This window comes from Macrotis lagotis, chromosome 2 (assembly GCF_037893015.1).
Source record: "Macrotis lagotis isolate mMagLag1 chromosome 2, bilby.v1.9.chrom.fasta, whole genome shotgun sequence".
In the NCBI taxonomy this organism is placed as follows: domain Eukaryota; kingdom Metazoa; phylum Chordata; class Mammalia; order Peramelemorphia; family Peramelidae; genus Macrotis; species Macrotis lagotis.
Genome location: NC_133659.1, coordinates 132716043 through 132742464, shown reverse-complemented (window position 1 = coordinate 132742464; position 26422 = coordinate 132716043). Strand labels below are relative to the sequence as shown.

Here is a 26422-nt window from a genome sequence, read left to right as displayed (position 1 = left end):
TTTCCAAATATTCTTCTTTGATTGTTACTGATAATTTGAATTCTGTAATATTTGGGTTTGCTCTTTGATTATCATCATTTGATCTTTGTTTTTGATCATTTATCTTTTTTCTTGTTGATTGATTTTTAAATATTCCTTGTGTTTTTCTTCTATCCTTATCATTTTTAGGGTGTTTTTTTTTTGCAAGGCAAATGGGGTTAAGTGGCTTGCCCAAGGCCACACAGCTAGGTAATTATTAAGTGTCTGAGACTGGATTTGAACCCAGGTACTTCGGACTCCAAGGCCGTTGCTCTATCCACTGTGCCACCTAGCAGGCCCTACCTTTATCATTTTTAAAGTTCTTTTAACTCTTACCTATTTTTGTTAAGTTTTGTAAGATTTTTTGAAAGTTCTTGTAAATAATGAATTGTTTAATTACATAAATTTGTTTGCTTTTCATTTTATTTTCTCTTTGGTATTTGTTTTATGTCTTCTGATTTAGATAAACTTTTTAGGTCTTTATTGATATTGTTACTCGAGTCTTTTAAATTGCAAAATTCCTTTATTTAACTGAAGCTTTTCTTTGACTTGTTCATATTATCTGGAAGTTCAGTGGTACCTTCTGTCTACTTTTAAATGTGTAAAATATCTTGAGAATTTGAATCTTGAATTTAAAGTGAGAAACTCTTTTCCCATGCTCAGGTGTCAAAGAGAGAGGAAACTTTGTTTTATAGTTGGGGGGTGGTTGGGAGTGGGGGGTTGGGAGTGGGGGGAGAGAAGGGTTAAACTGTGTCTGACATCCTTTGCTGGAGGCCAGCTAACTCAGTTACTTGTTTTGGGACACTGTAGGCTGGGATAATAGCATTACTCATGGTTGAGAGATTATATTTGTAAAACGCTTAGCACAGTGCTTGGCACTTTGGATACTATCATACTTTTATTCTCCTCTCCCTTTCCTTGATTCTTCTCTGTAGGATAAGAGTGTTGGAGTAGCTTATGGAGGTAGCTTTATTAAATATTCCTGTTTCTTTAGCATCTCCTTTGGCTGGAGGCTAAAGGGAAAAATGAAAATAAGATGGTAATCTGGGGGGGGGCATAGTGAAGCTTGGGGTGGGTAAGATCTATCTGGCATTTATTCTAGACTTCCCTTTTTCTCCCTTATTCCTTTTTTGCATAATTCCTTGGGAATTATGTTGGTGAGGGTGTTTTTGAATGTAGGAAATGACTTATGTTGGACTTTAAGGTCATGCCCTTTGGACTCTTGGAGAGCGGCCCCTGTGGCCTGCATTTTGGGAGAGTACCACTCCACAAGCATCACCCTTGTCCAGCCCTAGGCTGCTGGAGAACTATGGCCTCTATTCCCTGTGGAGGACTAACTCTAATGACTTTTCCCTTTCCCCTTACCCTTAGTCAGTCTCACCTAAAACTTTATTATTCAGCCTTTCCTCAAGTTTAAGCTCTGCTCCCTGACAGTCTCAGCCCAATCAGCTCTTCTGGCTGCTTCCTGTCCCTTTTTCCCTCTGTTACCTCACCTGGACCTTTGTTATTCACCCGTCCTCAGGCCACTTACTACTAGTTTGTCATCTCTTCAGTAAAACAGTTTTTAATCTGTGAAGTTTTCAGGCTTGTGAAATGAAAATCCTGAGCTATTTCAACTCTAGGACTGGTTGGTGAATGCATCACTTTCCCAAGAGCTCTCAATTTTTATTGGCCACACCAATTTCTTCTGAAGGATCACTGTGCCTGCCACCAAGATACTTTTTCTTTGACCACATAGCTACAGCCTTTTGCTAATCTTTTGGACTTCAGCACTTAGGCTGTACCAGAGACAAGTAAACTCTCCTGATCTCTCCTTCTGTTAAGGTTATGGGGCAATGGCATCCCTTTTGTTTGAATTTTTTGTCATTGTTCAGTTTCCCTTTCTCTTTCCCTCTCCCCTTTATCTTTGGCAGTATTCTTAGAGTTTTTGTTGCTGAAGTCTGATGGACTTGTTTCCTTGCCTTGTGATATACTCCATCATTTTCCTAGAATCCCTTGATTGTGATTGTCAGTTGCTTACAAATTACATTGCTTAAAAATCATTAGGACATATTTTAGATTTATAACTGATAACACATTTTGTATTAGACAGTTTGGGATGGGTTCATCATTCAGAAGTTATGTGAGTAAGAAAAGGAGTTAGACCTTTCACATAGATTGGAAGTAGGAGGACAGCCCAAGATTCGTACTTGAGTCCTTGAGATATAAAAAGTCCTTCAAGAATATGCTTTGTGTAGTTTGAATAGATCCTCTGTGGATGATCTGTAGGAAAAAATGAACAATTATGCAAAATAGGGTGGTATGGATAGGTTATCATCTACATTCATATAGGGAATATCCACATTTAAGTGTTAAAATACAAACTTATTTTAAACATCATCCATCTTTTAATTTCTGTAGAGAGGCAGTTTGACCTGGCATTGTGGATTAAATAGAAGGCTGAACTTAAAGTCAGAAAGACCTGAATTCAAATTTTTGTTCTGAATAATAGGGCTAGTCAATAACTCTCACTTTGTCCCAGACAGTTCTAATAAAGACTGAGTTATAAATGAGTTACTTGCATTGGAGGAAGTTTCCACACTATAAGTTCTCTACACTGATGAAATCTTAGCTCAAGACCAAAAATCTTTTGGGGCTTACAAGTCCTTGCCAATACCGAAAGTACTACTTTTACCATCTTCTTGGCATTATTTTTGAAGCATGTGTGGAGTTGCTAGACATTTAGCATAAAGGAGAGTAATAATGTCTTTGATTGAATGGTATTGCTAGAAATGACTGCCTTTCCCCTTCTCCTTTAAGATTGATTAGAAATAGGGGCGGCTAGGTGGCATAGTGGATAAAGCACCAGCCTTGGAGTCAGGAGTACCTAGGTTCAAATTCAGTCTCAGACACTTAATAATTACCTAGCTGTGTGGCCTTGGGCAAGCCACTTAACCCCATTTGCCTTGCAAAAACCTAAAAAAAAAAAGATTGATTAGAAATAAAGAGGTTGTTAGTAAACTAGAGTTAGATTACTTTTTGAATTCTGGGATTGACTTCTTATAGGTAAAGAACCTATGTTTTTATTTTAAAGAACCTATGTGTTTATTCCTAATGTTAACCTTATGTTTGAGTGCTCATTTTTGAGTTTGGGTGCCCCTCACACTCCTGCTTTTGCTTTATCCAGGGGAAACAATTTTTATAGCAGTTTCTTAGTTTTTAAGATGAATGAAATATTAAATAATATTAAGCTAAAGAGCTAAGACAATCCTTTAACTCGGCTATATTCAGTGGAATTAATTCTGGAAGTTCTGAGTAATTCTGGTCCAGTTTATTTTAGACTGCAGTCAGCATTGTAAAATGAATGGACTAATGTGGAGGAAATTCCAAACATGCCTTCTCCTAAGCTCTATAGACCAGCTTATACACTTCAGCTGAAGCAGCATAGTTTGAATTTAGGTATTTATAGTTCTATTTTTCATTTTTTTGTTCATATTGTAAAATTTTTAACTATACATTTTTCTCCTTTTTTGTCAGACTGCAATTGTTGAAATTTCTTCAAGTTTTTCTTGTTCACTCAGTGCACATGGTATCTAAAAAGCAGTTATTAAAACAAAGAAATGGAGAAAAGCTTTATATAGATCAAAATCACTTCTCAATGCTGACTATTCCTTTACTGGGAAAGTTAGTCTGGGCAAATAAATAGCTGGGGTAAATAGCACTGAATTGCTAAATCAGACTTCTTAATAAAAATACTTTTTCATTTCTCACAATTTCCTTGTTTATTTATGCTATACTTCTTATATCTCTGCCTTTGCAAATTCTTATCACTTAAGATCAGACTTAAATTTGATTGCTTTCATGATTATCTACTTTTTCCATAAGTGGTTATTTTAATTCAGCAAACTTTTCTAACTTAGTACTTTAGTAGCTTTGTTTGTATCTCTCTTCATGCTCTTAACCTTTTATGTGTGTATTTTTTCCCAAGTATACTAGATTTAAATTTGTTAGCAGGTTTAATATTCTGTTAATCTTGTTATCATCCTTAGGTACATCTTAATGTTCTGAATATAAAAATACTCAGTTCATTTAAACAAACATTTACTAATTGTATTTTATGTGGAATCAGTCTCTAAATCAGCAAGCATTTAATAAGCTTTTGATAGCTGTGTTCTATGGCACTATAAAGATACAAAAACAATGAAAATTATTATACTCAGGTTACTTATGTTAGGGAGACATGTATAAATTTAAGTAAAAGAAAACTAAGAAACTATTGGAACAGTAGTTGGAGTGGAGATCAAAAAGGGCATTTTGTAGAAGGTGGAGTTTTAACTATATCTTGAAGTTGGAGTTGAAGAGAGGCATTCCAAGAAGCAAGAGTGGGGGGGGGGCAATACAGGTAAAAATAATTAAATTAAAGCAAAAAGAACTTTATTTACTGACTTATAAATATTCTGCCTGCAACAAGAAAAGCCATGGTAACTTAGACCATGAAATATCTATTTCTTCTTTAATCCCTGTCTTCAAACAATTCTTTTTTAAAATCCAAAATTTTTCTCTATTACAAATACATGTTATAACAAGAAAGAATGACAGTCTCATCCACTATAACTTTTGTAGATCTGAAAAAAGGAAGCAAATGGAGCATCAATTCCTGTAAAGGAAATGTTTTTGTTTCACATAGCATTTTCTTCTCTTTGAGATACACTCTTCTAGGTAGTATGTGCAGAAGACTGGATCAAAATTATAAAATGTAGGAGGGAGAGAACTTGGAAGAGTTTGATCTTTACTATACATGGGATGAAAATGCAGCACTAGTTTGAGAAGCATTCCTATTATAGAATTATGGAGAAGTGCCAATATATTCTGCTAGTAACTACCATGTGGATGTTACAAACTCAGTGAAAGAAGTTATTTATTCTGCTGCCCCTCTGCTTTTTAACTGACCTGAATTCACTTAGAAGAAGAAGCAGACATAAGTGATATTTAAAAGTAGAAATGTTTTTTTACTACCGTCTTTTTAATTGGGCTTACAATATTTCCTTTAAAGTGGCAGTTTATTTGCACATTAAGTTTTATGCAATGATTAATCAAAAATTGTTTTTTTTTTTTGAGTTCTTGAATTGTTTTGAGTACTTTCCCTTTCCGGTCTTTTCTCAAGTGATTTCCTAGTAATCCTAATTCTGGCTCAGTTTGAGACCTGTGAAAACATTTATTAGTGTTCACTGTGTGCCTATGTTTGTGCTAAGTGATGGGAATTCTGGAGACAAAAATAGTCTCTGCCCTGATGGAGCTCACAATCTGATAGTAATTATGCTTCATTCTACATTTGAATCCAGTTATAAATAATTACTATAGTATGAGAAGTTGACTTCTAAGCATTTATATGTTTATTAGTGTCAAAAATATGTGTTGATTTTTAATATAGTGAAGAAATTAATTTGGTAAGTACCTTTAGAAATTAATTTTTTTAAAGTAGTACAGTTATGTGATTTGTTGTTAGATGCCTGAAGAACCAACACCTATGATCACATTTAACTCTCCAACCAACTTAAGTTCTTATTAACTAGAAGTAGGAAATGAAAGCAATACCAATTCTAGTGGAACATTATTAAATCAGTTAAATTAAATTAAATTAAGAGAAGTTTATCCTTGACTTGAAAGGAAATGACCTCTTTAACTGATATCATAGGTCATTCTTTAATAGTTAAATTTTAAAATGTGCTCTTTGTTTATTAAATTTTTTTTAAATGTTTCAGAGTATTTTGTTTTAGATTATATAGTTCTTGCTTGCCAATTATATTGCCTTGGAGAAGTCTTTTTTTTTTAGGTTTTTGCAGGGCAAATGGAGTTAAGTGGTTTGCCCAAGGCCACACAGCTAGGTAATTAATTATTAAGTGTCTGAGGTTGGATTTGAACTCCGGTACTCCTGACTCCAGGGCCGGTGCTCTATCCACTGCGTCACCTAGCTGCCCCAAGAAGTCATTTTACTATTTAGGTATTTTTTTTTTATTATTAAGATGGAATCGAGTTATTAAGTAGTCTTTAAGAATTTTTCTGGCTATAAGATAAAGTAAATCAAATTTCAGTTGAGAGGAGAGCAAAACTCACTTAGACATGATGATTATTTTAGCATTCTGCCTTGTTTTGCAATGGAAAAGCCATTGAATTTGGAATCAGATGACTTGAATTGAAATTTCAGCTCAGCTGTTTACAATTTATGTGATTTTTTTTTCAAGGCACTGGGGTTAAGTGGCTTGCCCAAGGCCACACAGCTAGGTAAATTATTAAGTGTCTGAGGTCAAATTTGAGCTCAGGTACTCCTGACTCCAGGGCCCTATTCACTATGCCACATAGCTGTATCAATCTATGTGATTTTGAGCAAGTCATTTAAGATTCATCTATCTCAGCTAGACTCATTATCTCTAATTTTACTTCTCCTTATTTTATGTCTGAATTCTCAAAGCCTGCCCTGCATAGATCTGTTTCGTGCCTGAAATTTAGGTATGTATGCTTAAGTATGTAGCTATGTGAAGTTAGGCCAGACTTATTTTTTAATATTTAATATTTATTTATTCTCATTTTGTACAAATAATTTTTTATAAATTAATAAAATATTCTTTTTTAAGAGTAAACAAAATACCCCCTCCCCCCAAAATATAGACTCACTTGAGCGATAAAGGGGAGAGAAAAAAATTAAAATTAAAAAAATTAATAGTAATAATTGTAGGTGTGGCCAGGTGGACAGAGCACCAGCCCTGGAGCCAGGAGCACCTGAGCCCATATCCGGCCCCATACACCCCAAAATCACCTAACTGTATGACATGCAATCCACCCGAACCCCACTGCCCTGCAAAAACCAAAAAAAGAAAAAAAAGAAGACTCAAAATAAAATAAAATAAAATAATAATGATAGTAGGGGTGGCTGGGTGGTGGACAGAGCATTGGCCCTTGAGCTAGGGGCACCTGGGTCCAAATCCGGCCTCAGACACCCAACGATCACCCTGCTATGCGGCCCCAGGCAAGTCACCCAACCCAGCCCCATTTTCCCTGCACCCCCCCAAAATAATAATAATAATAATAATAATAATAATAATAATAATAATAATAATAATAAATGTGCTTCAGTCTTTGTTCCAACACCAACAACTCTGTCGCAGGTGGATCACATTCTTTATTATAAGTCCATCACAAAAGTTACTTCCATATTTTTTCCAATGTTGCCATTGCTGATCGCAACTCCCTCCTTTCATATTTCTCCACTACCATGTACTATATTTTCTCTCTCCTTTCACTCTGACTCTGCTGTAGGGGAGCTGAGTGGTGCAGCAGACAGATCCCTGGTACTGGGGCCACCTGAGCCCCCATACCACCTCTTAGGCCCAGAATCCACCTGGCCCTATGGTCCTGGACAGGCCATCCAATCCCTGCCCCTTGCAAGAAGTAAAAAAGAAAATGTGTTATATCTGACCACTCTCCCCCCATGGTCCATCCTCTCCTCCTTTATTCACATCCCCACCCCTTCCCCCTGCTCCCCCCTCCTTCTTACTCCAGATGCCTATACCCCATTGAGTATATATACTGTTTCCTCTCTGAGCCACCTCTGATGAGAGCGAAGATTCCCTCATTCCCCCTTGCCTTCCCCCCTTCCATATCATTGCAATAGCTCACTGTAATAAAGAAAAATGTTATTATATGAAATATCTTGGCCTATTCCCCCCTCTCCTTTTTCTTCCTCCCATTACATTTCCCTTTTTTCTATTGACTCCATTTTTACACCATATTTTATCTTCAAATTCAGCTTTCTCCTGTGCTTCATCTATAAAATCTCCTTCTACCTGCTCTATTAACTGAGAAGGTTCATATGAGTATTATCAGTGTCATTTTTTTATGCAGGAATATATGCAGTTCATCATCAAGTCCCTCATATTTCCCCCCTCTCCTCCAATCTCTATGCTTCACCCAAGTCCTGTATCTGAAGATCAAACCTTCTGTTCAGCTCTGGCCATTCCAACAGGAACATTTGAAATTCCCCTGGTTCATTGAAAGTCTATCTTTTTCCCTGGAAGAAGACATTCAGCCTTGCTGGGTAGTTCATTCTTGGCTGCATTCTAAGCTCTTTTGCCTTCCGGTATTTTATATTCCAAGCCCTACGAGCTTCCAATGTAGCTGCTGCTAAGTCCTGTGTGATCCTGACTGCAGCTCCACGATATCTGAACTGTGTCCTTCTGGCTGCTTGTAATATTTTCTCTTTGACTTGGAAGTTCTGGAACTTGGCTATAACATTCCTAGGGGTTGGTTTTTTGGGATCTCTTTCTCGGGGGGATCGGTGGATTCTCTCCATCTCTATTTTGCCTCTGCTTCTAGGATATCAGGGCAGTTTTCCTGTAGTAATTCTTTGAAAATGATGTCAAGGCTTTTTTCCTGATCATGACTCTCAGGTATTCCAATAATTTTTAAATTATCTTTCCTAAGTCTATTTTCCATATCAGTTTTTTTTCAATGAGATGTTTCACATTTTCTTCTAATTTTTCATTTTTTTTTTGGTTTTGAAGTCATGAGTCCTGATTTCTCGTAAATTCATCAATCTCCCTGAGTTCTGTTCTTTGAAGAATTTATTTTGCTCAGAGAGTTTTCTTATCTCTTTTTCCATCTGGCCAATTTTGCTTTTTAAAGCATTCTTCTCCTCCATAACTTTTTGAACTGTTTTATCCATTTGACCTAAGCTGGTTTTTAGCATGCTGTTTTCTTCAGCATTTTTTTGGATTTCCTTGACTAAGCTGCTGACTTCATTTTCATGTTTTTCCTGCATCTCTCTCATTTTTTCCCCCCAGTTTTTCTTCTAACTCCCTCATTTGATTTTTCAAAGTCTTTTTTTGAGCTCTGTCATAGCCTGAGCCCAATTTCTGTTTTTCTTGGAGTCTTTAGATGCAGGAGCTTGTGCTTCCTCATCTTCAGACTGAGTATATTGATCCTTCTTGGGCTCATATGCAAAATATTTCTCAATGGTGTTCCTCTTTTTTTTCTCTGCTCATTTTCCCAGCCTAAGCCTGGTTTTGGGGTCCTTCCTGAGCTTTTGGGACACTCCCACAAGGGTCTCAGTGTGTGAAAGTCTGTCCTCCCTCCTGGTCTGTGAATGACCATAAGCGCCCCCCCTCTACCACGGGGCTGAGGTGGGGGGGGGGCCCCTGCTGTTCTGTTGGGGGCCTAGACTGCAATCAGTTTCTGAATGTGGTCAGAGCCCCAGAGTCCTGTTCCAGGGGCAGAGGACAGAGATCGTCAGTCTCTCTCTCTCTCTCTCTCTCTCTCTCTCTCTCTCTCTCTCTCTCTCTCTCTCTCCACTCCCCTCCCTAGGTCCAATGGGCTCATGCCCTGGGGGCTCCTGCTTCTGCACCTGGAACTGGCTGTGCTGGCCATGCTGTTCACTGTGTGTCCTGAGGGCTGGGCTCCACGTGCTCTCTTTGGCAGAGGTACCCAGGCTGTTCCCCCACTTTGTGCCTGGTGCTCCTGGCGTGCAGCTCAGGAGACTCCCCTGCTGCTGTGAGCCCCGGCTCCCAGTGCCCTGGGGCTGCCTCTGAGAGGCTGAAGTTCTTTCGCTCTGGTGGGCAGCCCCTCCGACCCCAGGGAGCAGAGCCTTTCTGCTCTTTTCCAGGTTACCTTGAGTAGGAGAACTTCCTCCCTGGGTCCCTCTGTGGGTTCTGTCTCTCGAAAGTTTAGTTAGAGTCCTTAGTTTCGAAAATTTATGAGAGAGCGCCTGAGACAGGATCCACTCTTGTTGCCATCTTGGCTCTGCCCCCTCAGGCCAGACTTTTTTTAAGTATAAGGTAGAGAGAAAACTTTTCATTGAAATGAAACATAAATAGGGGTGGCTAGGTGGCGCAGTGGATAGAGCATCAGCCCTGGAGTCAGGAGTACCTGAGTTCAAATCTGGCCTCAGACACTTAATAATTACCTAGCTGTGTGGCCTTGGGCAAGACACTTAACCCCATTGCCTTACAAAAACCTAAAAAAAAAAAAAAAAAGAAACATAAATAGCAATCTCAGATTTTTGTATTAATATATTACCATTACACAATAATTAAAGAAAGAAAACTTGAGTATAATTGGTTACTTCTCTCACTAAATTTTTACTGTTGACTCTCCATGTTTAGCATTTGTCATCTCAAGACTTAAAAAGAAAAATACCTTTATTTCATTCTAAGCAGTTTCTCTTATAATTAGATGTTAAAAGAGTTTAGGCTTAATTTCAAGTTATCTCAGAATCCAGTGTTAAGTGCTTCAGGGTGCTTTCAGGTACATCAGAAGCCCTTGCTACCTTTGAGAGCATTATATTTTTATCCTTAGTTTTGCTAACTTTATTTTGTCTCTCATAAGAACATTCAATAGCATTTCTTAAATACCTACTAATGAATTACTAATAGGACAATAAAGAAAAAATAAAAATCTATTTTCAGGGGGATTTACATTTTATTAGGGAGATAACGTAATAAAAATGGACATTTTTGACAGATAGATACAAAATAAGTGAATATTATGGGCAAGAAGGACAAAAACTTCTGAGTGTGGCTTTTAGTAATAACTTCATGTTATTGAAGGTAGTATTTGAGCAAAGTTTTGAAGGATGCAAGGCATTCCAGGTGGCAGCGATAAATATTACAAATAAGTCACATAGGGAGCAGCCAGTTCAAAGATGAGGAGACAGAAGAAGGGAGTGTTTTGGTTTTTTTTTTTTTTTGAAATAGCAAGAAGGCAAATTTTGCTAGAATGTAATATGTTTGGAAAGGGAGATTTGGCTCATTTTGTGAAATGAGAAAGGAAAGGAGGGAGGGCCTGGTGAAGGTGGATCTTTCTTCTATCCTGCTGCTCTGTTACATTTGGAAAAATCAAGGTGGGGGGTTTAGGTTACATGGAAGAAGAATCATGAATTTTGTTCCTTTTGGAGAGATTGAAATCCTGCCTCTATGTGCTCCAGCCTTCTTGGTATGATATCTAATTATTTTCTACATCGCTTCCAAAATAATTTTAGTTAAGTCTTTTTTCTGTTGAATTTATTGTATTCTATAGTCACTCAGACAAAACATTAGACAGCTACTATAGTGTCCATTTCTGTACTTAAGCATGATGGAAACAAAGAAGGACAAAGAGAATACTTGCTCTCAAAGAGCTCACAGTCTAATGAAAATGCCCAGAACTATGTACAAAATACTATGGATAAGAAATTGGAAATAATAGGGAGAAGGTATTAGAAGTTAAGAATATGGATATGGTCTGTGGAATTCTAGTACCTTGAAGGAAGTCAGGAAATGGAGCTGAGAGGACTGAGATTATTCCTGGAATGGGGGACAGTCAGTGAAAAGATGTGGTCCAGGGTCAAGATGTGGGGTGACTTGTTTTAGCAGCAGTAAGGAGGATAGTGACACTAGATTGAAGAGTATGAGAGAAGGTGTATGGTGGAAAGGGGCAAGGAGCGGACTGAAGGATTCTGAATGCCAAACCAAAGATTTTATATATGATCCTAGAGGTCATAGACAGCAGTTGGAGTTTATTGAGCAGTGTGGTGACATAGCCAGAGCTTCATTTTAGGAAGATGAGTTTTGACTGTTGAATCAAGGTGAACTGGGTCGAGGATTGATTGGAGGCAGGAAGTCTAATCAGTACTCTATTACAGTAGTTCAAGTAGGACATGATGGTCTGTAACAGGGTGGTAGAAGTATCAGGAGAAAAGGGGGCTTATGAAGGATATTATGAAGGTAAAGTCACCAGGCCATAGCAATAGATTAGTTATGAAGATGTGGTTTGGAAACAGTGAAGAACTAAAGATGACAGTTTGCAAATAATGATGACTGGGAGAATGGTGGCCCTTGATAGTTCTTTTTTTTAATTTTATTTTTTTATTGCCAATGAGAATATGGGAAGTACATCAGAGATATACTTTATTCATGTAGCTACCTATTTTTTTCCCCCAATAGAAAATAGGTTTTTTTTTTTAGAAGAAAGTATTTTATTGCTTTTACTTATATCCTGTGTCTATCACAATGCCCTTGTCAATCATTTTCTTTCTTCTTTTCTTCAATTACATGCAAAGATAGTTTTCAGTATTCATCTTTTGGTAACTTTTGAGTTCCACAGTTTTCTACCTCCCTCTCTTCCCTATTCCTTCCATTATGGCAATAAGTAATTTGATATGTTATACATGTACAATCATGTTTAACATTTCCATATTAATCATGTTGCAGAAGAATCAGAACTCAATGAAAAAAATCACATTCAGACTTTATAATAGTTTTTTCTCTAGATGTGGATGGCATTTTCCATTGTATGGTATCAGAATCTGTTGGTTCTCCTTAAACAGAATAATCAGAGTACCTCTAGCTGAGAATACAAAAGAGTTTATTTGCTGTTCTCAAGAAGAGGCCACAACTTTTGCAACATGAGTTATAGCCCTAGGAGGAGTGCAAGTCAGGCAAAAGTCCTTTTATCGTATTCCTTAACATAATCCCAACCCCCTGGCCCACTCCCTATTTGCTAGATAGCTGGGCCCACAAGCTTTACTTGAGTACCTAGCCAATCCGCCCAAAACATTTTCAAGCCTTATTTGCATAATTATTCAGTTTCAGTTTTACTGTAATCAAAGAGAGATAATTTTGTATCCTTTCATATTATGGGGGTCAGTTAGCAAACCGCTGTATAATCTTTACCACCTGACCTTGGAGAAGTGGAAACTTTGCAACTCTTGCTGATGTGGCTTTGGGGAAAAAGGAAGACTCATTGAAACCATGAAGGAGGCTTCACTCAGTTATAGTCCCATTCACCATCACACGTCTTTCAAAATTGTCCACAATCACTGAACTGCTAAGAGGAGATGAGTTGATCATTACACAGTGTTGCTGTTAATGTGTACGTTCTCCTGCTCCTGCTCACTTCACTCAGTTCATGCAAGTCTTTCCAGGCTTTTCTGAGGATTGTCTGCTCCTGATTTTTTTATTTTTTTAGGTTTTTGAAAGGCAAATGGGGTTAAGTGGCTTGCCCAAGGCCACACAGCTAGGTAATTAATTATTAAGTGTCTGAGGCCAGATTTGAACTCAGGTACTCCTGACTCCAGGGCTGGTGCTCTATCCACTTCACCACCTAGCTGCCCCTGCTCCTCATTTCTTACAGAACAATAGTACTCCATCACATCATATACCCCAGTTTGTTTAGTTTTTGGTTGATGGCCCAGTTGATGGGCATCCTCTCAACTTTCAATTCTTTCCCACTAAAAAAGAGCTGTTACAAATATTTTTGTATATGGGGATCTTTTTTCCTTTTTTTTATTATGTCTTTGGGATACAGATCTAGTAGTGGTATTTGGATCAAAGGGGTATACACAGTTTTATTAACCTGTGGGCATAGTTCCAAATCATGATTCCAGAATGGTTGTATCAGTACACTACTCCACCAACAATGTATTAGTGTCTCAGTTTTCCTATATCCCCTCCAACATTGATCATTTTGCTTTTTTTGTCATATTAGCTAATCTGATAGATGTGAGGTAGTACCTCAGTTGTTTTAATTTGCATTTCTCCAACAATAATGATTTAGAGCAGTTTTTCCAAATGATTATAGATAGCTTTAATTTCTTCATCTGAAAACTGCCTGTTCATAATGTTATTGACCATTTATCAATGTATTCTTATGAATTTGATGCTGTTCTCTACATTTTTTTTTTAAGGTTTTTGCAAGGCAGTGGGTTTTAAGTGGCTTGCCCAAGGCCACACAGCTAGGTAATTAAGTGTCTGAATCCAGATTTGAACTCAGGTCCTCCTGACTTCAGGGCTGGTGCTCTACCCACTGTGCCACCTAGCTGCCCCTCTACATATTTTTAAAATAAGTTTTATCAGAAATACTAGTGTGAAAATTATTTCTCAGTTTTGTACATTCCTTCTAATCTTGATTGCACTGGTTTTTATTTGTGCAAAAACTTTTAAATATAATCAAAAGTAACCATTTTACATTTTATAATGTTCTCTTTCTCTTATTTGGTCATAAACTGACTCCTCCCCTCCATATAAATCTGACATATAAACTATCCCTTGTTCTCCTAATTGGCTGGCTTATGGTATCACCTTTTATGTCTAAATCCTGTATCCATTTTGATCTTTTCTTGATATAGTATGTGACATGATGATCTATGCCTAGTTTCTGCCATATTATTTTCCAGTTTTTTCAGCAGTTTTTGTCAAATAGTGAATTGTTATTCTAGAAGTTGGAATCTTGATTTATCTATACTCTTTTGCTATTGTTTCTTTTGTACTTAATCTATTCCACTGATCCACCATTTTATTTCTTAGACAGTACCAAACAGTTTTGATGACTGCTGCTTTATAATATAGTTTTGGATCTGGTACTGTTCGATATTCTTCATCTTTTGTTCCTCCAGATGAATTTTGTTACTATTTTTTTTCTAGCTCTAGCAAATAGTTTTTTGGTAGTTTGGTTTTGTAAATGGAGAAATACCTGTCTAGTTTCTAATATTAAGAAAATGTTATTTGTGTTTATCTTGATGTTTTCTGAGGCCTCTCCTGGCTAGCATGGACCCTAATAAGAGTCAAATTACTTTCTATTGTTCCTTGTAACTCCATTGTTAATTCACCAAGATAAGAGCTACCTCAACTCTCCCTCTCTTCCCCCAACTTCCAACCTTATCTGATCTCAGTCATGTAGAGGGGGTGGGATTTCTTCTTTTGTCCATATTCTCTTGACTCTTTTCTGCCCAGGGAGTGGACTATAAAAGCCTGGGACTTACTTGAGCCCAGCCAGCCAGTTTTCATTTTACTCTTTTATCTCAGCCATCTCACCTAGACCTTTGTTATTCATCTTCTCCTAAACCACTTACTCTCTGTCCAGGAAAAAGTTTTAATCTGTGAACTTTGCGGCTGTATGAAATAAAAATCCTGAGCTATTGTAAGGCCTGAGCCAGTTTGAGTTTTCACTTTCAAAAAGACTCTCATCTGTATGACTGCAACACCAATTTCTCTCACAACAGTTTGGCACTAAATTATTTAATATGGTTAAAATTGTCATATTATATTAACTTGGTCTACCAATTGACATTTTCCCAATTATTTAGATCTGACTTTATTTATGTGAAAACTGTTTTATAATTGTGTTCATAGAGTTTCTGGGTCTGTCTTGGCAGGTAGACTTCCAAGTATTTTATGTTGTCTTTTATTGCAAAAGCTAAAATTTCTAATAAAGTCTTAAGTAGTGGCGATTACATTCATCCTTGTTTAACCCCTGATATCTCACTGGGAATGTTTCTAGTTTGTTCTTAATATAGGAGCTTGCTGATAGTTTTAGATAGTTACTGCTTATCCTTTCAAGAAAACTAGATCCATTCCTATGCTCTCTAGTGTTTTTTTTTTTTGTTTGTTTGTTTTTGCAAGGCAATGGGGTTAAATGACTTGTCCAGGAGTCATCCACTGTCTGAGGCCAAATTTGAACTCAGGAACTCTTGACTCTGGGACCAGTGCTCTATCCACTGTGCCACCTAGCTGCCCCTATCTAGTATTTTTAAATAGGAATGGCTGCTATAGTTTGTCAAATTTTTCCAGTATGGAGATAATCATATGATTTCTGTTATCACACTGATGATTATCATGCTGATGGTTTTCATATTATTGAACCATCCCTGCGTTCTTAGTGTAACTTCTCCTTGGTCATAGTGTATTATACTGGTGATAACTTGCTGTAATCCCTTTCCTAATATTTTATTTAAAATTTTGCATCGATATTCATTAAGGAAATTGCTTCCTGGTTTAATATCAGCACCTTGATAGTTCTGTTGATGTTTGGAACAGGGGGAGGATATTTTGGAGTAAGGATATTGAGATCATTTTTGGACACATTGATTTTTAAGATGAGTTTAAGATGCATTTGGAACCCAATATAAGATGTCCTGTAGGCTGGTGATCCAAGACCAGAGGTCAGCAGAGAGAATTAAGACTGAATAAGTAGATTTGAGAAACATCAACATAGAGATGATAATTGAATCCAAAGTTGCTGATGAGATTAGTACCAGTTTCTCTGTGTGTATTCTGTCATCCTTTGACAGAACCTCAAAGGTTCTGGGACAGCTAGGTAGCACAGTGGCTAGAGCACTGGCTCAGGAGTCAGGAGGACCCTTGAGTTCAAAGGTGTCCTCACTTAATAATTACCTAGCTGTGTGGCCTTGGGCAAGTCACTTAACCCCATTGCTTTGCAAAAAAACAAACCAAAAAACCCCAAAGTATAAGGTTCATGTAATGGCTTTGCAACACCCTTTCCTTCTTGTTTGTATAATCTACTTGTGTACTCTGATTATGTGAGATTTTTCCCTTTACTCTTCTTCCCACTTTCCCTAGTGCATTGCTTTTTCTCTCCTTTTAAGGTCATCAGAACAAAACAAAACCACAACCAGACTAATCTTAACTTTCTTCTTTATGACTTTTAATAATAACATTAGCATCACCTTTGGACACTTGTATCTTCATCAGCTTTTAAAATGTAATCATTTCATAATTGTTTAATCTCTTTTTTTTGGCTCATTTGTATTTACTTTTTTTATGTTTATCTTCATTCCTTTGTATTTCAAATTTTTCTACTCAACTCTGGCCTTTTTCTTTATTTCATTGAAGAAGGTTCATTCTCCTCTAATCCCTCAATGGGATTATACTTCATTTCACTGGATGAATTATTCTTGATTGTAAATCTGTATCATCTAGCCTTTTGGATTATTGTATCCTAATCTGTCCACATCTTTTATCTTGTAATATCTCAGTGACAGTGTTGCTCCTTGGTACTTAAATTCTTAATTTCTTGCACCTTTTTTCTTTAACCCAGAAGCTCTGGATTTTGGCTATTTCATTCCTGGAAATTTTCATTTTGGGACTTCTTAAAGGTGATGATCAATGAATTCTCTTTTAATTTTTCTCTTTTAACATTTTTGCAGAGTTTTTTTTAATTTCTTGATGTATCATATTTGGGACATTTTTTTGGGTGATGACTCTGATTCTGATACTTAAATTGTCTTTCTCAGATCTTTTTTCCTGTTTGTTTTAGATATGAAATTCTTTGCATTTTCTTTTTTTACAGTTTTTTGGCTTTATTTTTAATATTTTAATTTCTTGAAATCATCAATTTCCATTTGGTCTATTCTAATTTTTAGGACCTATTCTTGTTACTTGCTTAAATTTTTGTATGTCTTATATTGTTAATTCTCCCAAATCCTTTTTGCATGACTCTAATTTCTTTTCAGTCTTGCCTCTAAAAATTCTCATTTCACTTATGATATAACTTGAACTTCAACTATAAATTCATTTCTCCAGAAATTTTTGTTGAATTTGGGACTATCCCCTTTCCCCCTTTTAAAATATCTTAGCAGGTTTTCTTGAATAATCACCTGTAAGCAATATCATGGAAGGGATTTTTATTGCCTCAGAATTCTCTTTCAGAACTTTAAAATAAAGGAGTTTGATTAAATTGTATCTTAGTTCCTTTTCAAGTCCACTTTAGGGAGAGATTTGGAGATACTGTGATTTGAATGATTAAAAAAATACTCATTTTCATTCATAGCAGCCTTCTAGTCCATAGAAAATAATATTCTAACTTCAAATTTTAGTTTATCATAAACAATTTGCTTGAAATCTCTCTTTTTTGGGGGGGAGTCTTAAAATATCTGAACTTAGAGAAGAAAGTGTCCTTCTGAATTCACATAGAAATTCATAGTAGTAAGGTGGTGTTTGGAATAAATAGTAAGAGAGAATTTGTTCAGCATTAAGTAAACAGACTCAGATTCATTGTCAGCAATAGAAGAGTTGACTATTCACTGAACATGGCATTTTCTTAAACTGACAACCCAGCTTATAAGGAAGCTCTTAAGGAGCATTTGTGATTCCTCATCCTCTTAATATTCCACAGGCCACTCTGAGCCTTTATCTGTGTAGCTTCTTATGGTTCAGCTTTTTAAAGCTTTCTGGAAGGTGGCTGGTTTGTTTTCTCAGCTATTGTTGATGTCTCCTCTTAACTCAATTGAAGAGGTGTTTTTATATGATGAGGGGGTAAGGGCATAAACATATTTTATACAGTCAGTTTAGCAGCTAATCAGTAACTTGTGATTACCTTCTGGGTTTTCTCTGGCTTCATAAATTGAGTAGATATGGAGGGGCCTGAATTGTATTCCTCCTCTTATATATTACAGGCTGCCTAGGGAAAATCACCCTTCCTGTACTAATTACCCTTAATCCCTTCAGTTCATTCACCACTTCATCTCTTCTTTTTTTTTAATTCTTTAAGGCAATGGGGTTAAGTGACTTGTCCAAGGTCACACAGCTAGGCAGTTATTACCTGAGGTTGGATTTGAACTCTGCTACTCCTGATTCCAGGGCCAGTGTTCTCTCCACTGTGCCATCTAGCTGCTCCCACTTTATCTCTTCTCATCTTCACTTTTACTTTACTTCTCAGAGCCTTGATCTCATTATCATTCATAATTTTTCATCCTCTTTACCTTCATCCAGAATTCTATTGTCTTTCTCAGGCTTGTTTGTATAAACTCTTCTCCCTAATTTTTTTTGGCATTTCACTTCCCTAATCCTGTTCTTTATCTTAGTTGCTGTATTATGTCATATACCTCCTCCTCCCACCCTGCTTTGCTAGCATATCACCATCATCCTCTCCTGTGGCCTCTCTTTATGATCTTAGAAAAAAAAATTTTTTTTGGTCCTTTTTTTTAATATCTTAAACTTAAAGTACAAAGTAAGGGGGGGAAAGCATTATGTGTGTAGTAAAACATGAGAGGATTTTAAATATAGACCTATATAATAAACATTAGACATTATATATTCATAATTATTCATCTATTCTTTGCTTCCTTGTAGGTTTTTTTCTTATCTATGAACTTTTTATTTTATTCTCCTCCCCCATAAAGGCTACAGTTGAGTGTGGATATATAAAAACATATAAATATATACACTTACATGCAAACATGGACATACATGCACATGTGCATACACACATATGCATATGCACATTGGTGTAGTGGGTAGAACACCACCCCTGGAGTCAGGAAGACCTGAGTTCAAATGTGAGTCAGATACTTGACATTTTACTTACTTGCCTGACCTTGGGCAAATCACTTTGCCCTCCTGATTGCCTCCTTGCATCCAGGACCATCTCCAGTGGTCTTGATTCATGTTTGGCCACTGGATCCAGATGACTCTAAAGGAGAAAGTTAGTCTGGGGACTTAGCATAACACCCCCTCATTCACATTTGCTTCATGTGCTTCTCAACACTTCACCTCCCTGATGTCATAGTCTTCTTCGAGAATGAAGGACCGGGGCGGCTAGGTGGCGTAGTGGTTAAAGCACTGGCCCTGGAGTCAGGAGTACCTGGGTTCAAATCTGCTCTCAGACACTTAATAATTACCTAGCTGTGTGGCCTTAGGCAAGCCACTTAACCCCATTTGCCTTGCAAAAAACCTAAAAAAAAAAAAGAATGAAGGACCAACAGCAACAACATATATACATACATACATATATATATATGTATATATATATATATACACATAGATCTTTCTAATATATGTATATATACCCATATTCTTTTATAGACATATATGTAAGAGAATAAGTATTTATTCCCACTTATATTTCTCTGAAGGTGGAGAATATCTTTCTTCATCAGTCTGAATCTTTTAATGTTTGAACTTAGGTCCTCCTGACTCCAGGGCCTGTATTCTATCCACTGTGTCACCTAGCTGCCCCATATTTTCTAGTTATTTTAAATAATCTGAAACAGTATTACTATTGCTGGCATATAGTGTAGTTTACCTGTTTTTCTCTTTTAAATCTTTTTTTTAAGACTTTTCAAGGCAATGGGGTTAAGTGGCTTGCCCAAGGCCACACAGCTAGGTAATTATTAAGTGTCTGAGGTCAGATTTGAACTCAGGTCCTCCTGATACCAAGGCTGGTGCTCTATCCACTGTACCACCTAGCCACCCTCTTTTAAATGTTTTAACTTTAACTTTGAGATCATGTTTGCTATTCCTATTTATTTTTACATAATAAACTCTACCCTTGAGATTTATATTGTTTATGTGTATGTATCTCTCGTTTTTATAACATTTCTTGAAAGCAATAACCAGTCCTCATTCCTGCATTCCTGTTTTTACTTTTATTTACTCCTTTGCCATCCTATTCCTTAATTTATGGCCCTTCCAAAAATCCCTCCTTACACATCCTTCTATGCCCCACTTCCCATTGATCTTCACTCTTCTCTCTACATCCTTATCCTATTCCTTTACCCTCTAACTCAGTACCATCTCTATATCCCCTCCTCTTATTTCTTTCTGAATTTGAAAGGTTTTTATACCCGTGTAGAGATATATGTATTGTTCTCTATTTGACTCATTCCCAATGAGAGTAGTTTTTTGGAACTACCAGCTGTTCTTCCCCATCTAATTCTTCTGTATTGGTTCTTCCTCTCATACCTCATTTGCATAAGGTGATCATCTTTTTTAAAAAAAATCTTTTCCTACACCATTTTACTTTTAGAATCTCATACTAGTTGGATCAATCCCAGTTTTTCCTTCAAACTACCCATTACTAATAACAGTCTTGGACATATGGTTTATATTTCAGTGTATCAATAGTAAATATTTTGTCCTTATTGAATTCCTTTGCCTGACTATTTTAAAAAGTTATTTTATTTTTAGCAACTTGTTAGTCACCTCTAGTCCCAGAGTGTGTGGAATGGTACCTCTTGCCTCAGGAACTTTGTCCTGGTGTTGCCGATTGTTCGATTATCTGCCTATGAGAAATCACTGTTTTGACCCAGGAACGCAGGTGTAAAAGAAAATAGAGATTTATTAAAAGAAGTTACAACACAAAGAAAATAATAGGAAAGTTAAGAAGAGTTTATGGAAAAGCCACATGGATTGCTTATTAATCTTGGCAGGCCAGCTGGCAGGCTGAGAGAGAGAGAGAGAGAGAGAGAGAGAGAGAGAGAGAGAGAGAGAGAGTAAAGGGCAGGCAGCCATGAGGTCATGAGGTTTAGGTTAATCAGGCCATGTGGTGAAGCCCAAGGAGATGCACTTGGATTAAGGAAGAGCCAGAGAAAGCCCCATCCTTCTGGAGGCAAGAGAGCTTAAAGGGGCAGCACTTCTTATTAAATACTCTTCTTGGATGGGTTGGACAGAGGGTGGTGCTTGGGAGTGGTCCTACATCTTGGAGCCAGGTAACCCCCAATGGCAAACCATGTACTGATTTTTCCTGTCCTTTTAACATGTTATTTCCTGCCCACCAGTGTACAGACCAAAGTTAAGTGGAAGGGAAAATAGGGACAAGATACAAATCAACAGTGTCCAAGAGAGGCAGAATCTCAGGAGCAGGAACCTCCACCCATTTAACAGATTCTGTTTTTGCTACATTCACAATTCTCTACATCACTGGAATCAACTCTTGTACTCCTTTCCACCTCTACGTCATGCCTGGGGCCCTACTGCACACTGTGCTTGGAGATGATCCTACTCTTTGGGAACTTTCCAGTGACTCCAGTCTTCAGTTCTTCCCTCTGGGCCTGGAACCAAGACCAAGAACTCTGTTCTCTTCTTGGTGTTTATATCCAGCAGTTGTCCCTGCAGCACAGCTGGGATTGGCATCCCTTGTCTCTCTTCCTGGCTCAGACACTCAACTTCCCACACTGTCCAGGGGAAGAGAATTCCTGTGACTGAGGTTGAGGCTACCTCCCAGCCTAGGTTTTCCCTAGTACTTTGCTCCTTCTACTATTTGAGGTTTTAACACTTCATTAGGCCCAAAGCATCTTTCTTTTGACTCTTCTGTGATGGTAGTGGCTGGGGGGTGGGGAGGATCACTGTTCATTTCATTCATCCTATGGTGCTTTTTTGACTTGTTTGTGGAAGAAATCTGGTGAGCTTAGAATTTTTTGACCTACTCCATTTTTCCAATATCCTCTCAACACTATAGTAAATCAGTTCAGTTTTATGCCAAATTCTCTTCTGCTTTGTCTTTTCATCATTCATTCCTTCAAACATCAGCCTTGGATTGCTCCTATCATTAGCCTTCCCCACTTCTACTGAGGGATTGCTGAGTATTCCTAGAAGTTTATTTACTAGGATCTGCTATAAAGTTCTTAACCTGTCTGGTCTTCACTGGATTCATAAACCCATTAACTCTTCTGTGATTGATTCCCTATTACATATTGTCTGTTCCAAATTCTACTTTCTTCTTTTTCATTTAAAATGCCTCTTTCCCTTTACTTTCATTGGACTTATCCTCTGAAAATTCAAGTCATCTGTGCTCAGCTGCCTCTTCTCTCCAGTTCTGTACCTGAAATCCCCTCAACATCAGTCTTCCCCCCACTCCCCATTCAAAGAGATCTGAAATAAATATATAAATTGACAACTAAATCACATTGTTGTATAATTAAAAAACAAAACAGGAGCAGCTAGGTGGCGTAGTGGATAAAGCACCAGTCTTGGAGTCAGGAGTACCTGGGTTCAAATCCGGTCTCAGACACTTAATAATTACCCAGCTGTGTGGCCTCGGGCAAGCCACTTAACCCCATTTGCCTTGCAAAAACATAAAAAAAAACCCCAAAACAAAACAACTTTGAAGTACAGTTTACCTGAACCTTTCTAGTTTTTTTTTTTTTTTTTTTAGGTTTTTTGCAGGGCCAATGGGGTTAAGTGGCTTGCCTGAGGCCACACAGCTGGGTAATTATTAAGTGTCTGAGACCGGATTTGAACCCAGGTACTCCTGACTCCAAGACTGGTGCTTTATCCACTACGCCACCTAGCTTCCCCTGAACCTTTCTAGTTTTAAAATGTGTCAAGTAAATTGCCAGAAATCTAACTTGAGCTTCTCAGTTTGAGGAATTTTTGTAATTTAAAAATGTTTGCTATTGGAAACTACAATTTTAAAAATCTGACAGACCCTCAATTTGTCTGATTATAGTTACTTATCAGATGAAAAACATTTTTATAATGGAAGGAAATTTTGGTAATCAAGTAAATTGATTTTTAAAAATCCTATTGCCTTAATATTGATTCTTGGACAGGAGTTAATCACATGTGAAACCTTTGGGGTTTTAAATTGATTTCTTGGATATTAATAAGAGTAAACTGAAATATAGAGTACATTTTCTTACTATTAGACTTCTTTCTATACTTGAAACTTATTAACTTATCTCAAAGGAAGTGAGATCATTTAGTGTCACTAAAATTTTAAAGAGTATTAAAACTGCCACCATGATTTTTTTTTTAAATTCCAAATATTATCCTCACATTTTGTATATTTGGGCCATTCCTTTTTTTTCCTTGTGGTTTGTCTTTAATCCTAATGTGTGTTTTTTATGTTAATAGAATAACTAAAATTTTTTTTTGTCATGCTACTGATGATATATTAACTATTACTTGAAAATTTGAAATTTTTGAAATTTGGTGAAATAATTGAAATTGTTTTATTTGTTTGTACTTAAAATTTTAGAAATTTTGTTTCTCTAAAAAATGTTGAAATGTATACTATTAGCAGGGAAATAAATGCACAATTTTATTACATAGCTATATTGAGCTACAGATATTAAAAGCATTTTAAGATATGTCTATATCTTTCCTCAAATGACATAAATGTATAAGAAATAAAAAGTAAATTTTGGTTTTGAAAATTAAAAATTGTTTCCTCTTTAAATTTTAATGAGACCCTTTTTAGGATCTATTAATGATTAATATATATATGATTTTTCATCTTTCTTTGAAAAGTAATTGATGTTCTTTTCTTACAGCCAAACCATTCACTTCTAAAGTGAAACAGATGCGATTACATAAAGAAGACTTTGAAATATTAAAGGTGATTGGTAGAGGAGCTTTTGGGGAGGTAAGATATGAAAATTCTATGGAATATCTGCTTACTTTTTTTGGAAGTCACCTATTTACTAACTGTGGATAAATTAAAATATTTTTTGCCATTTTATCATACTTAGAAATTTTATCTTAATTTCAAATTTGAAATTGCTTTTTTTTTCCACAAACAAAATTTGTAATTTCTCAGGGAATACAGGAATTCCTCAGGGAATTTCTCAGCAAAACATGGGAACCTCACATACCTACAGAATTTACTTTGTTAGTATAGAAATATATTCCCTTGGCAGCCTTACTGTCTTCAGAAAACTTTACATGTTCAAATTGAATTCATTGTTTTCTCTACAAAACTTCAATTTTCTACTTCCTGGACCCTTGTTACTCTCCTCAGCCTTTTAACCCTGCCTAAAACCTAAGCTGTCCATTCATTTCTCTCATTGAATCCTTTGCTGTGCCATTTTTTATTTCTTATGAAATCTCCCATCTTGCTTTCTGTATTCAGAGAACTTTTTGGACCTTAGACTAGCACACATAGTCACTTAACCCCATTTGCCTTGCAAAAACCTGAAAAACAATAACAACAAATTCCTTGGGAAGGAGAGATTCCAAGATATAGTATGAAAGCTGCTCATGGAAAAGCTACTGTGGGCTGGCAGGCTCATATTATCAAGTCATCACTATCTTGCTATTTTAACTAGTTTTTCTAATTCTTTTGTTTCTGTGCTGTTAAAGAACTGCAAATATTGTCAGAACCTTCTCAATATGTCACTTTGGGCAAGATCGCCAATTGTCACCTTTCTAATTATGGCTGTAAGGCAACTGCTCTTACCCTACTCAGCATTTCATGCTTCATTCCTGTTTTCCTGTGCCAACTTCCTATATGGCTTTTCATAGTCCAAACCAAACCCTTACAAATATGTTTGGAACAATATCCAGATCATTCTTCTTTAAAGAAGTTTTTTCTAATATTGTGATGCTCACTAACTTTCATCTTTTGTTTCTATGTCAGTGCCTGGTTTTTAAAGGTCTCGCTGTCCCAAATATGTACCCAGCTATAGTTAGATCAGTGTCTTATTTTTTAATAAACATACCATCTTTGTCCCTTTGATCATATTTAAATTTTTTTTATCATCTGCACATAAAATTTTTAAATATTTTATTTATTTTTCCAACCACATGCAATGGTAGTTTTCAACAATCATTGTTTTTGCAAGGTTTTTAGTTTTATAGTTTTCTTCTTCCTTCTTCTTTCCCTTTCCTCCCTCCTCCCCTGACAGAAAGCAATCTAATATAGACTCTACATGTATAACCAATAATTGATCTTTTTTTAAGGGATTTATTTTGTAGCCTGCTACATTACTGAAGTTATTAATCATCCTTAGTATATCCTTAGAACTTTTTAGGTAAACCGTCATATTTGCAAATAGGGCAAAAAAAGTAAAACCTCTTGATGCATATTTATTCTTTAATCTCTTTCCCTTGTTTATTATTTACTGATGTTTCCTTTATGAATCTGAATCACATTCCTAGAACTATATCAGATAATAGTGGAGAAAGTGAGCAACCCTGCTTTATTCCTCCTGTATTTGTTAGTAAAACTTCTAGTACACCCATTACATATTTGCTTTTGTTTTTAGATGATTTTTAATGATTTTTTATTTAAAAAAAAGTTCTTCTGTGCCTGTATAGAGTGAGCATCAATTTACAAATTTCAGGGTTTTTTTTTTTTTGCATAAGTGTTTTAAACCATGGAGAAAATTGAAGTTGCTTTATCCTTTGCATTTAATTTCAGATTTGGAGAAGCTTGATATTAAATATGAGGAATCAGAGAAAATGACTAGTTCTTCATCTTGTTGGTCACATAATCTGGAATTGTATTTGATATTTATAATTTTGTTTCATTTTGATTTTTTTTTTTGGTATTTTTCCCCCCTATTTACTTGTTGTAGTTATTGTATATATTATTTTCTTTGCTTTGCTTACTTTATACTACACCAGGTCATATAGATCTTTATATACATTTCTGTTTTCATCACATATATCATTTCTTACAGTGCAGTAATATTCTATTATATTCATATAATATAATTTTAAAAATCGAATCTACGAGCATCTACTTTATTTCTAATTTTTTTCCTTTTGGAAAAAAACGTGCTGCTATAAGTATTCTGGTCCATTTGGAGGCTTTTAAATTTTTTTTTTTTTTTTTTTTGCAAGGCAGTGGGGTTAAGTGGCTTGCCCAAGGCCACACAGCTAGACAATTATTAAGTGTCTGAGGCCGGATTTGAACTCAGGGACTCCTGACTCCAGGACCGGTGCTCTATCCACTGCACCACCTAGCCTCCCCAGGGGCTTTCTTAGTAGTGACTTTCTTGTGCCATAAATTCCAATAATTGAATTTTTGGTTTATAAGGTATGGATATTTTAGTTATTTTTAGTTCCATAAAAAATACATCGGATAGAGAGAGTCATTCTCTAGATATTATAGAGGTCATGAATAAAAGTTTTAGTTATTTAGATATTTTAGTTAT

The 26422-nt window shown here is 36.3% G+C and overlaps 1 protein-coding gene across 7 annotated transcripts in view; it reads left to right on the top strand.

Moving 5' to 3' along the window:
* Positions 1-26422, top strand: part of CDC42BPA (CDC42 binding protein kinase alpha) — a 364566-nt gene that overhangs the window by 44031 nt on the left and 294113 nt on the right. For all 7 annotated transcript variants that reach the window (XM_074222837.1, XM_074222834.1, XM_074222835.1 and 4 more), the window contains exon 2: positions 23816-23907. In XM_074222837.1, coding sequence (XP_074078938.1) covers positions 23816-23907 — 92 coding nt within the window. The remainder of the gene's footprint in view (positions 1-23815; positions 23908-26422) is intronic.